We start from the raw sequence: 13,632 nt of genomic DNA on the forward strand, positions 1-13,632 counted from the left end.
CCGAGCTCCTCACGGATGACTGAGCTTCTCACCCTATCTCTAAGGGAGACGCCAGCCACCCTCCTGAGGAAACCCATTTCAGCCGCTTGTACCCTGGATCTCGTTCTTTCGGTCATGACCCAGCCTTCATGACCATAGGTGAGGGTAGGAACTAAAAACTGACCGGTAGATCGAGAGCTTTGCCTTCTGGCTAAGCTCTCTTTTTCGTCACAACGGTGCGATAGATTGAATGCAATACCGCACCCGCTGCGCCGATTCTCCGACCAATCTCCCGCTCCATTGTCCCCTCACTCGCGAACACAACCCCAAGGTACTTGAACTCCTTCACTTGGGGTAAGGACTCATTCCCTACCTGGAGAAGGCATTCCATCGGTTTCCTGCTGAGAACCATGGCCTCAGATTTAGAGGTGCTGATCCTCATCCCAACCGCTTCACACTCGGTTGCGAACCCGATCCAGTGAGTGCTGAAGGTTGCAGGCCGATGATGCCATCAGGACCACATCATCTGCAAAGAGCAGCGATGAGATCCCCAGCCCACCAAACTGCAACCCCTCCCCACCCCGACTACGCCTCGATATCCTGTCCATAAATACTACAAACAGGATTGGTGACAAAGCGCAGCCCTGGCGGAGGCCAACCCTCACCTGAAAAGAGTCCGACTTACTACCGAGAACCCGGACACAGCTCTCGCTTTGGTTGTACAGAGATTGGATGGCCCTGAGAAGAGACCCCTCACCCCATACTCCCGCAGCACCTCCCACAGTATCTCCCGGGGACCCGGTCATACGCCTTCTCCAAATCCACAAAACACATGTAGACCGGTTGGGCATACTCCCAGGCTCCCTCCAGGATCCTTGCGAGAGTGAAGAGCTGGTCCGTTGTTCCACGACCAGGACGGAATCCGCATTGTTCCTCCTCAACCCGAGGTTCGACTATTGGCCGAACCCTCCTTTCCAGCACCTTGGAGTAGACTTTACCAGGGAGGCTGAGAAGTGTGATACCCCTATAATTGGCACACACCTCTGGTCCCCCCTTTAAAAAAGGGGAACCACCACCCCAGTCTGCCACTCCTTTGGCACCGTCCCAGACTTCCACGCAATGTTGAAAAGGCGTGTCAACCAGGACAGCCTCCACACCCAGAGCCTTGAGCATTTCTGGACGGATCTCATCAATCCCCGGGCTTTGCCACTGTGTAGTTGTTTGACTACATCAGTGACTTCCGCCTGGGAAATCGACGACAATCCCCCATTATCCTCCAGCTCTGCCTCTAACATAGAGGGCGATTAGTCGGATTCAGGAGTTCCTCAAAGTGCTCCTTCCACCGCCCTATTACCTCCTCAGTTGAGGTCAACAGTGTCCCATCCTTACTGTACACAGCTTGGATGGTTCCCCCCCCCCTCCTGAGGTGGCGAACAGTTTTCCAGAAGCACTTTGGTGCCGACCGAAAGTCCTTCTCCATGTCTTCTCCAAACTTCTCCCACACCCGCTGCTTTGCCTCTTTCACGGCAGAGGCTGCAGCCCTTCGGGCCCTTCGGTACCCTGCAACTGCCTCCGAGTCCTCCGGGATAACATATCCCGGAAAGACTCCTTCTTCAGTCGGACGGCTTCCCTGACCACCGTTGTCCACCACGGTGTTCGTGGGTTACCGCCCCTTGAGGCACCTAAGACCCTAAGACCACAGCTCCTCGCTGCAGCTTCAGCAATGGAAACTTTGAACATTGTCCACTCGGGTTCAATGCCCCCAGCCTCCACAGGGATGCACGAAAAGCTCCGCCCGGAGGTGTGAGTTGAAAGTCTGTTGGACAGGGGCCTCCTCCAGACGTTCCCAATTTACCCGCACTACACGTTTGGGCTTACCAGGTCTGTCCAGAGTCTTCCCCACCCTCTGACCCAACTCACCACCAGATGGTGATCGGTTGACAGCTCTGCCCCCTCTTCACCCGAAAGTGTCCAAAACATACGGCCTCAGATCAGATGAAACGATTATGAAATCGATCATTGACCTTCGGCCTAGGGTGCTCTGGTACCAGGTACACTTATGAGCATCCCTATGTTCGAACATGGTGTTCGTTATAGACAATCCATGACTAGCACAGAAGTCCAACAACAAACAACCACTCTGGTTTAGATCAGGGAGGCCGTTCCTCCCAATCACGCCTCCAGGTGTCTCCATCATTGCCCACGTGTGCGTTGAAGTCCCCCAGCAGAACAATGGAGTCCCCACTGGAGCCCCATGCAGGACTCCAGTCAAGGTCTCCAAGAAGGCCGAATACTCCGAACTCCTGTTTGGTGCATATGCACAAACAACAGTCAGAGTTTTCCCCCCACAACCCGCAGGCGTGAGGGAGGCGACCCTCTCGTCCACCGGGTAAACTCCAACACAGCGGGCGCCAGCCGGGGCTTGTGAGTATCCCACACCCGCCCGGCGCCTCACACCCTGGGCAACTCCGGAGAAGAAAAGAGTCCAACCCCTATCCAGGAGTATGGTTCCAGAACCGAGACTGTGCGTAGAGGTAAGCCCCACCAGATCTAACCGGTAGCGCTCCACCTCCCGCACCAGTTCCGGCTCCTTCCCCCACAGAGAGGTGACGTTCCACGTCCCCAGAGCCAGCGTCTGCTGCCCGGGTCTGGTCCGTCGAGGCCCCTGACCTTCACTGCCACCCATGTGGCATCGCACCCGACCCCAACGGTTCCTCCCACAGGTGGTGGGCCCATGGAATGGAGAGGGAGTTGCCACGTAGCTTGTTCGGGCTGTGCCCGGCCGGGCTCCGTGGCAAACCCGGCCACCAGGCGCTCGCCGACAATCAATCAATCAGACTTTATTTATATAGCACTTTTCATGCATAAACATGTAGCACAAAGTGCTTCATACAAACCCAAACCACAATATTTCCCTAAACCTACTGGAAGTACTTCTGTTGCCTAAACAACAGACTTGATGCACAGATGCTGTGATTGCTTGTGTTACTAGACATTGGTAGGTTAACACTCAAAAAAGTGTGCGTAACATTTCATTCAAACAAGATATCATACAAACCATTGTATGAGGATATGTTGAGAAAATCATTTTTTATTGCAAATGATTTATGAGGAGCGAAATGTATTCAGCACATAAATTATTTAGCGTTAGAATGTAAACAAACGTTTGTCTATTTGGACATCGGGATGACCATTCAAGCTTGTAAAAACAAATTGTACAAGAATGATATGAAAGTCTTGAACTTTAAGAAAGAAGGGGGTGAATTTTTTAGATCCAAGACAAAGGAGACCGAAGATGAAATGCATTGGTTTTAGAATCACTTTTCATTTTACTATTGTTGGCTCGTCCCGTCTTTGTTTGCAAAACTAATGCAGTTAACTAAAACGACAATACCCTAAAAAAGAATGCCTTCATGGGCCCGGTCGATTCCTTCTTGCTGAACCACAGAAAGCAGCTTTGGCCCGGCTGGTTCATAAAGTCACTGTAACCCCTACGGCCTCTGCTCTGTTAGTGGGATTAGCACCTAGCAGGCGTGATGATGACAAATGAAGTTGTTTGTGGGGATTAAGAAGATTTTGAGCTCTCTATAGATTTGAGTGTGATATAATATTTTTACATCAATTTTTTTTGCTTTCCGTTGAATGAAAAAAGAATTACAATAAAGATTACGCGACAAGTCAAGCTCATAATTACCTCAGAGATTATGCAGATGGGGACTAGATTGTTTCTGTAATGACACTGTCAGAATCAAAAGATCAGCAGTTGCCGAGTGTGACCAATGTGTGCTTGAATCTGAAGTCATTTAAAGAGAAGTTCTTTATATCTTTACAATATTTGATTGCACTCATACCTCTCAAATAATTAGTGTCGGCAGCTGAGGAACAAACTGAAACATTCATTTCAAGTCATTTCAGTCCAAGAACTCAGGTGATTCTCCTTCAAAGATCTTTTTTTTTTTTTTTTTTTGTAAATTCATCCAACCTAACCTTCTGCCACGGCCCAGTTGGACTGAGAATTAATGGTCGCCATTCCTTTGGGAGGATGTGGAAGTGACGTGAAGTGTAATGATCTCAATCAGGGCCAGGGGTGAGAGACAGAACTAATCACTGAGGGCGCTCCACTACCATAATGCAGTCAGTCGCCCTAATGACCCCGGCGCTCCTGTCAAAGCCATTACTCTCCCCCGTAGTGAAAGGCACATCAAACCGCTGGGGCCCACTCATAATTGGACTAAACTTTGAGCTATGAGAGGACATTACACATGTCCTGTATTAATTTGGGTGCCAGATTTTTACATTGGTAATTATTTGAGGGCAGCTAGGGGGAGAGAGAGAGTGAGTGAGTTGACGGCGTCCGACTGCCGCGAGGGGATCAAGGCTCCAAGATGTGAATGTGTCCGACGTGTTGATGGTACGACTGACCTGTCCTGTTATTTAGCTTTTACAATTTAGTTTTCAAATAAGGCTCCAGATGAGAGTAAGGTATTTAATGATTTGACTTAAAAATATGTATAGTCCTTGGCCACAAAGGTCCATTTAGTAGATATTTTGAAGCTTTCAATCATACCACATACTCTTCATCAGCAGATGGAGATTGCCCAGTTATGGAATTGCAAAGCACCTGAAGGACTTTTTATCCATGTTGGCTTAAAGGTCCAATGTGTAGGAATTTCTCCCATCTAGATCATATATCGCAATCAACTCTCTCGCACCAACCAGTTCAAAGTACGTATTACAGCTACGGTAGCCTTCACGCTTCAAAAAGTCGGTCTCTTGCTCTTTTCAATATCCTTTTTTCTTTTTCTGGGCGAAGAAGAAGACTCCTGTTCCTGAAATTTGGATTTTGAATCCTTTTGTTTCTCCATGTTTCCTTCTTCAAACTTGCCGGGGCCGGGAAGCTAAGATACCCATTAGAAGCATTAGCAGCACCTGTGAGTTTATCATGTGACAGCGAAAACGTGAAAGGCGGAGCAGTATGTCCTGTATGTCCCTTACCGGCTAACGTATTTCAAGATGGTGCATGAATATGGAGCGTCTAAAAGCTTTAAAAGCTGAGATTCAAAGTTCATTCTCACCCTTCAAAGGAGCAGTTAAGACTCGCCAAAAGGTCCATTTAGTAGCTCTTCTGGAGCTCTCAATTATATCATATCATCTTCATCAGCAGATTCTCAAGAGTGAATTTTGAACCTCAGCTTGTAAACCAACATGAAAAGTGGAGTAAGGACTGATCATTTAAAATCTACAGATTGCATAATGTGATCAAAAGCTCCAGAACGATTACTAACTAAGACCTCGTGGTGATATTATTTTCTCAACTGCTGTTTTCCAGGTCAGTTATAAACTTTGAACCTGATAAATGTTTAGTAGTCATATTAAAAATTTATTTTCTTGATTTGAGGACCAAATTATCATAATACTGGAACCTGATAGACCAAAAGCAGCAATGTATCAAACTGAAATGTGGTCAAATCTTTTTAGTGGACAATGTCAAATTCTACAATCTGTCCTGATTGGACAAAGGTTGGTACATCTTTAGTGAAGAGACTCCGGATGTGTTCTCTCCTTGGAGTTGAGGAATTCAGAGAAAATTAAATAATTACAGTCACTCTAAAAAAAATGTAACATGCCTAAATACTTGAGATCACACATGAATAAACATGAAAAATAATATCCTGCTTCAGAGTTTCTTTCTTTGAAAAGCTCAGTATTACAAATTTCAAGTCTGCACCTCTAACTACACCTAATGATCTCATGATGTACCGACACACCCTGGAGTACACCTCTGTACTCTGTACTTCTATCACTGCAGCAGGGTGAGAAGTTAAGCAACTGGAGGAGAGAAATAACACTATTTTAATTGCTGTCGGGATGTTCTTTATCATGGAGCTGACAAAGAATTTTATAATTTAATTTAAATAAAAGATGTACCACTTATTTTATATATCACAATTAAGTGGGGGGAAAAAAGTTGTTTTGTAATTTATTTTTATAATTTTTTCTCTAATTGTTTTAACTTTTTTTCTGTGATATACTCATCAGTCATTGTGTGGGCTTCTAATTCCAAGCACATGGTAATTAAAAACTAACTAAATAAATTAAGTTTTTTTTTTTCAACGTGGATAGAAATTGATCAATTTTCTAATTGTGTAAGTAATTTGGCGTATCTGCCATGTTTATGGATATATGTCCATATTGAAAGAAAATCATAAAATATTAATCTTGTGTGATGTTGATTTCAGCTACATAGCCGTGTTAGGCTGGTTTATTTGAAAGGTTTTACCACTTAAAGCACACAAACGCTGCATCAATGTGACTTGAAATCGCCGTCTACTGTTGCAAAAGCCACAGCTCCACTTGTACAGATCTCAGATAATAGACCCCAAACCAAATGGGAGACAACCTCTCCTCGCTTTTGCACCTCTTGTTTGCAGCTATTGTCCTGTTTGTAAGAAAATCAAGTTACACTCTCTCACATATATCCATCATCTCACCTTTCTGGCTCGCGTTGGAAGCGTGAGGTGAGTCTGCGGGGAACTTGAAGAATTCTTTTGGTCTTCTGCTTACAGCGTCTTGAAGAGACATCAAGAGAAGCTCCATTGATTTTTTTTTTTTTTTTTTTTTTTTCCTCTTTTGGCTTCTCCTACATTTTTGTACAGAGAGCTAGCAGGGGGTCCTCCCTGTACGTGCTGTTTCAATAGTGCCACTCAAAATGGAGTGGGTCAAAACAGATTGCTTCAGTGGAGGGGAGAGGGGGAGAGAACTTTCCTGAGATATTTTCAGAGCCGGACAACTTTGTCAGAGTTTGGTCTGTTTTTCCACAAAGGCCTTGCCAGCATTTTTGTAAATTTTTGTAAATAAAAGTGTAAATTAAAGGAAAATTTCTCTCTGTAGTTCACAATCTGCATCTGACATAATTGATCTCATATATATTTAGTTTTCATGTTACTGTAAAGCTGGGGTAGACAGTTTTTTGTTTGAAAAACTTCTAAAACAATCTTGATAATCTTCAAGATGAATTAATAATAATTACTAATAATATTCAGCATATTGTAACTCTAGTGTGCTGAAAGAAAACTAGACTTCTGCCCCTCTCTTGGCTCGGTTTTTAGGCTTTAGGAAATCTAGCCCGTGACAGGAGACTTTGACCAATCACAGGTCATTTCAGCAAGAGGCCATTCCTATTGGCTGTATATGTATGTAATCATCCCTCCTGTTCATACTAGCTAATTTTGCTTGAGATGAGCAGGAAGAGGTCAAGTTAGGTGCTCTTGTCTTTGCTGACCTCCAGTGGGTTTACTTAAGACCCTGCTGCTACGATGTACAGATCTACTCCAGGACCACACCCATCAGTGGTGCTGGGTGTGATCAGAAGTGAAATAGGCTTCAAAGCTTCAACCAGAGAGGGCAGTGAAACATCCTGGTGTTAAATTACTCTTTAAGAACTGCTCAGATTGCATTTATACCTGGCTGAGATCAGGAGGCGAGTTTTTCTGAGTGTAAACTTCAAACTCCATAAATCCTCAGTGCAGAGCTGAGGCTGCCGTGTGGCATGGTTCAGTACTTCTGCTATCTCATCAGTCAAAATCGGGATAGTTATTATATATAAATATAAAATATATAGACTGATTGATGGTGTCTTCACTGCTGCATATTTCCGACATGTTCTCTTTAAAAACTCTTTCTCTTCTCATCACTTGCTCCACAACATTGTAAGCAAACCATAAAATTATGAGCCATGGTTTTCTCGTTTTTGTCATCCGGTGCCACTGGTCAGCCTGGTACATTGGAAACAATCTAACACTGCAGACCAGTCTGAAATATCTTTTGTGAAACCTGATCACGACGCGAGCCCAACTATCCATGCAGTCTGCGTGCATTTACACCTCCCTGCCTGATCCCGATCAAATACACAGAAAACATGTAAATAAGATGTACACATCGATGTGTAAACAACAGCATTTACTCTAAATTTACTTTACTCTGTAAGTTAATTCTTAAATACTAGATCTTACAGTCTTACCAGACTGAGATGGTGTTAATACACTGGTGAAGTGTCTCTGTCAATCACACCACCCTAACATATGTTACATGGAGAGAGAGGGAGAAAGAAAACAACTTGGTTGCCGTGGTGTCGGCAGCATCCTGTAGGTTAGCTGGAAGCTGTGATTACTCACAATGTGTGTTTAATTAATTAGCCTGTGTGGAGAGAGCATGCTGTTCATCAGGGTTTCTGTCGATACGTCTCCATCCCAGACTCAACCCCGCTGAAACCTGCTGCACACAGCGTCTTTCATCCTATAGAAATGCTGTATGCACAAGGGACATGCAATGTACAACTGCGCTGTTAGAGAAGTTTGGGAAGTTGGTTAATGAGGAAGTAGTTGCCTTGGATGTAGTCTCCGTCCACAACGCTGCTGGAGGAGGGGTCTGGCTAGTCCACACAGCATTCTGGGATGGGAGACAAACGTGCTCTGGTTTATTGGCATTTCTTTAAACCAATCACAATTTTCTTGGGCAGCGCTATGAGCCGGGCAGAGCCACGGTGCCTCTGCAAAATAGCCTCGGGAAGAGATTTGTTTTAGTGGAACGTGTGTACATTCAAAAGTTGTCTTAGTCGTGCAACAGAAAACTCAGATTGGATACGTAGTCTAGCTAGCTGTCTGGATGTACCCTGCAGAGATCTGAGGAGCAGTTAACCATAGTCCTCATGAATCGACCAGAGTTTAAATATCCAACACAAAGAAAGCGGAAGGTAACGGACATCCGGGCGAAAAGAGTGTGATCTGGTGGATTTCCCGGCAGCAACATAGCAATCCCAGAAGTGGAACGTCGTGGATATAGACTACCTTGGATGTAAAGGCAAATAGTTATACTTGTGTTGTGGTTGGTGAGTAGCTTTACATGTTAGCGTCTCCAAAGGTCTGCAGGACAGATATTTAATCCCAGATATAAAAAAACACATATTTGACATAAACTAAAAACAGCAGATCTCTAACTTTAACACCAGGATCTAGAATAATTTGGGCAAGGATGCCCAAACTGCAGACTTTTAGTTTGAGGAGATGATAATCACTTGCAACGAATTCAATATTGTTCGCAGTACGTGAGCTAAAGATTTGATTCTGTCTTTCAGGATGCATCCATTGCCCATCGTTTCCATGTTATGAGAGAGAAGCATCCGGAGAAGTTCAACAGCAGGTAAGTTTGTTTCTTTTTGCTTTCAGTGTAGAAAAAGTTATGTACTAACCCATTGGTTCCTAACTGCTTTAGCCTCAGGTACTAGCCTGACAAGCCAGACCCACATCAAGATGTTGGGTCTGGGAACTCACCATTGGCAGGGCTCAATCTGAGGGGCGGGATAAACGGTTGTCTTTCAAATTCCCTCTGCACTCATAGCCAACCAGAGCAACGCTAGTTGATAGATTAAACTTTTGCCGTATCCGGTCAGCAAAACTCCGAACACATCTTCCTTTTTTAAGAACGACTTCAGTGCTTAACTCTAAGTCTTCCAGAGTCACGGCCTAAGCCGATTCGAAAGACCACTGTTCTCCAGCCGCAGCAGCCATCTTCTTTGTTTTCAAGTAGCAGGGAATTCACACGGAACCGGCCCAACTCTGTCATCCTTATGTTAAGCCCGCCCACCGACTCTATACACGATGTGACCAATCACACAATCGGGACCAGGATTTGGTTTTTCCAGCTCGCAAGCCAACGAAGAGCAAATTACATTTGCTGCCGCTAGGGTGCGTCTACATTTCTAGACTACTCAGGTACCATAAAACCATAAAAGAATTGCGATAGGAGTTAAAAACTAATTCAGGCTACTAATACTATACATAACAGCCTGATTTAAACAACACATTCTCATTCTCAACTTGTCAAATACTAATGCTTGGTCAGGACCCCTTGCCTTTTTAACACTTTACACCTCGGTGTAATTTTTCAACGCACAGGGTAGGACCACCTAGTAAGGGTTAGGAAAAGATCGTGGGTGGGGTTAAAAGATGTACATTTAAGTAACACGAAGGGAACGAACAGGACAAGAACCTCGGTTTCCTTGGTCAATGTCCTGTGTTGTTTGACCCATCCACCACCCCAACCTACCTCATTATGTGGATTTTCGATCTTTTATACTACTCCCATTCTCGCTCTTCATTCTACGTTATCTTACAGCGCCGTGGTCGAGCTGCTGCTCTGCCCGGTGCGTCCCACACAGACGCTAAAGGGTGCCTTGTGCGTCGGTTTCTGCCACTGACGGCCACGGACCAAGCGTCAGTAGTTTTTGAGTTGGGAGTGAGAACGGCTGGGTTAAAGGAACACGCCGACTTATTGGGAATTTATCTTATTCACCGTAACCCCCAGAGTAAGTCAAGTCGATACATACCCTTCTCATCTCCGTGCGTGCTGTAACGCTGTCTGACGGTTCCAGCATTAGCTTAGCCCAGCACAGAGCCTGTAGGTAACTGGTTCCAACTAGCCTACTGCTCCCAATTGTGACAAAATAACGCAACATGTTCCTATTTACATGTTGTGATTTGTAGAGTCACAGCGTGTACAAAAACAACGTAACATGAGACACAGCCTTCTTCTAACGGTAAACAAACCGGGAACTATATTCTCAGACAGGCTTGCTGCGAGCATATCACTCCGCCCAAGTACTATATTCTTCTGCCTGAGAATATAGTTCCCGGTTTGTTTACAGTTAGAAGACGGCTGTGTCGGAGCAGTAGGATTACTGGAACCATTCACCTGCATGTTCTGTGCTGGCCTGATGCCGCTGGAGCCGTCAGACAGCGTTACTGCACGCACGGAGATGAGAAGGGTATGTATCGACTTGTCTAACTCTGGGGGTTACGGTGAATAAGCTAAATTTCCAATAAGTCGGCGTGTTCCTTTAAAATAACCGAGCAAAACAACTACAGTTGATCTACATATGTGCCTAATGACTTGCTTAAACATATGTATTCTTGTGCCAAAACATGCAGCTTTTCACACAAAAATTTAACTTGAAGGGGCACGTTTTGGTAATTTCTCATGTTTTAGGACATCAGAGTGGCCCATTAAGAATCTGAAATCTTCCGCCTTTGTGGCTGATGTTGGTACTGGCTTTGGTCCAGATAAACACCACTTTTCCAGTGGAATTTATTTTTTTCTTCAGAGTTGAGTGTATGTCACTGAATATAATGCTGGGTAATCCTTAGGATCCTTGCATGACATTAATTCCCTTCCTTTTTATTTTGAAACTAACGACCATGATGGAAAGGAGTCTACATTTTAAAAAATATGAAGAAAAAAAAAAGTACTCCCAGTCTAAACAAACCTACAGTGCATTTGCAGACGTTCTGCTTGTCCCCTTCTGCTTGTCCCCTTCATGACAACAGACAGTGTAGCTGCTCTGGAGCTCAGCGTGACGAATGGACCGGCTTCATATTTAGCATTTGTGATTACCTTCGAGGAGATGCGTTCACCTTTGGAGATGAACAAATGTGGCATCTATGTTACCATCAATATTTAACGTCTCCCATACGTCTCCACTAGCGCCAGGGAGTAATTGCAGGCCTAATTGAATTTGCTTGGCTAGTTTGACATCATGGATCAGTCAGACTGATGACACACAGCCTCCTAATAATCCCATTTGTACTCATTATCATATTTTACCCTGGTCTTAGTACAACATTTAGCCAACTCTCTTTCTGCTGCTTGTTGCTCGATAATGAAGATATGCCAGCGGAATGGTCCAAAGGGAAGTAGCAGGGGTTACAAATAAAAGCAGGCCTGTGGTATGATGTTTACCGATGGTTACGAGGGATTTGCCAATTGTAACATTATTGACTCTTTCTTCTGGCTAAGCAAAAAGGGTGTTCTGTTGTCATTGCCATATTATTACTCCAACATGTCTGCATATCCCTCTTACATGTTGGTAACCAATTTCCCTGTTTTCATTAGTGTTTGACACTCACAATTAGTCACTTTCCAGATCTAAATGCAGGACACACAGACTGCATTTCTGTTGTTTTACCCCCATTTTAAGGCTCTTGTGAAAAATGATTTAGATATTTTAAGAAAATGATTCTGTCTGTTATTTGAATTCAATTAATAATTCAGGAGGGGGAATGGGTTTAGGATCTCTCTATTACACACTATCCTTGGCAATTCAATAATGCATGATTATAGTTTTTCAAGGTAGCATAGATTTTGTTAGATTTGTCCAAAGGGCTCGTGTCCATTGGAAGTGTATTGCAACTTATCAAAGAGTCATTTTCCTGCACCTCGAAGCTCTTTCTCAGGAACTTCAGTGACAATGGAGGCAGCATGTCTCTGGGGTGGGGAGATTTTATTTCACTTTAATATGCAATAAGTATGTTTTTGTCAAGAATGAATGAAATTAATCATTTTTTTAATGAATTTTTAACCAGCTTTAAGCACCATAAAACTCACTTAATAATTATAAATAAAGAAACTAACACTAATATCCAAGCTTTTCCGTAAATTCAATTCAGTTTTATTTGCAGTATGAAATCATAATCAGAGTTATCTCAAGAGACTTTCCAGATCGAGTAGATCTAGACCACACTATAATTTACCAAGACCCAACAACTTCCCACGAGCAAGCATTTGGTGCAACAGTGGCGAGGAAACATTTCCTTTTAGGCAGAAACCTCGGACAGACCTCGGCTTTTTGTCACTGCGGTTTGAACACTGACACAAAGAGGCCTGTAGACAGAGACTTACATAATATCAATTAAAACAACAATGGTGACAATAATGTTAATTATTATACCACCTTGAAAACATTTTTGTCCAGAAACATCCGATGGGCTGCAGAATATAGAAATGAAATCAACAACATAAGATGATGAAAATTCAATTATATCTTAAGGAGGAAATTGTTGAGTTATCCTGCATTTTGAATCATTTTTTTCTCACAGGAAAAACATAGAACAGATAGCAATATCACAGCAGTGACACCAAAGCAAATTATAATGAACAGCTTTTTAACATTAACACACCTTCCCTTGTTCCTTTTCCAGATGTGTAATATTAATGTTAACATTTTTTCAATGGCAAACGGACCATGGCTTTATCTAATATTGTTTATTTTCTGAGCTAATAATGGGAAGTGAAAAGATGACCGTCAATGTATAAGCTCATTGTGAGGTCAATTTGGAGCTATTTTATCTTTCAATTTTTTTTTTTTTATTGAGATGATTACGTAGGCCTATTTTAGTTTGTGATTCTTAATGTAAGTTAATTTCTGGATGACTAATCTACATTTTCTCAGGCAATTTAACATCAATAAAAAGTATTTAATGCAAATATTTTACACTCTCTCCACACCTTAAGAGGGATGGCAGTAGCTCAGTCCACAGGGAGTTGGGTTGGGAACCGCCAGTTCAAGTCCCCCGTATGGACCGAAGTACCCCCCCCCCCCCCAACCGCTCAGGGTGCATGTTCAGCAGTCGCAGCCCACTCACTCTGACATCTTTCCATTAGTGCATGTAAAGGACCTGAGCATGTGTGTGTGTGTGTATTTCAGGCCTGTGTGTAGTGTGTATTATAACAACATAGTTTACATTGTAATTTCCCCATTGGGGATCAATAAAGAACATAAATTATGAATTAATTAAATGATAACAGATCCACCTGACTCTC

The 13,632-nt window shown here is 43.5% G+C and overlaps 1 protein-coding gene across 12 annotated transcripts in view; it reads left to right on the forward strand.

Annotated features, from left to right (window-relative positions):
• Positions 1-13,632, forward strand: part of dgkb (diacylglycerol kinase, beta) — a 114,211-nt gene that overhangs the window by 72,354 nt on the left and 28,225 nt on the right. For all 12 annotated transcript variants that reach the window (XM_028580246.1, XM_028580251.1, XM_028580240.1 and 9 more), the window contains one exon: positions 9,113-9,177. In XM_028580246.1, coding sequence (XP_028436047.1) covers positions 9,113-9,177 — 65 coding nt within the window. The remainder of the gene's footprint in view (positions 1-9,112; positions 9,178-13,632) is intronic.

The sequence above is a fragment of the Perca flavescens genome, chromosome 6 (genome assembly GCF_004354835.1).
Source record: "Perca flavescens isolate YP-PL-M2 chromosome 6, PFLA_1.0, whole genome shotgun sequence".
Taxonomy (NCBI): domain Eukaryota; kingdom Metazoa; phylum Chordata; class Actinopteri; order Perciformes; family Percidae; genus Perca; species Perca flavescens.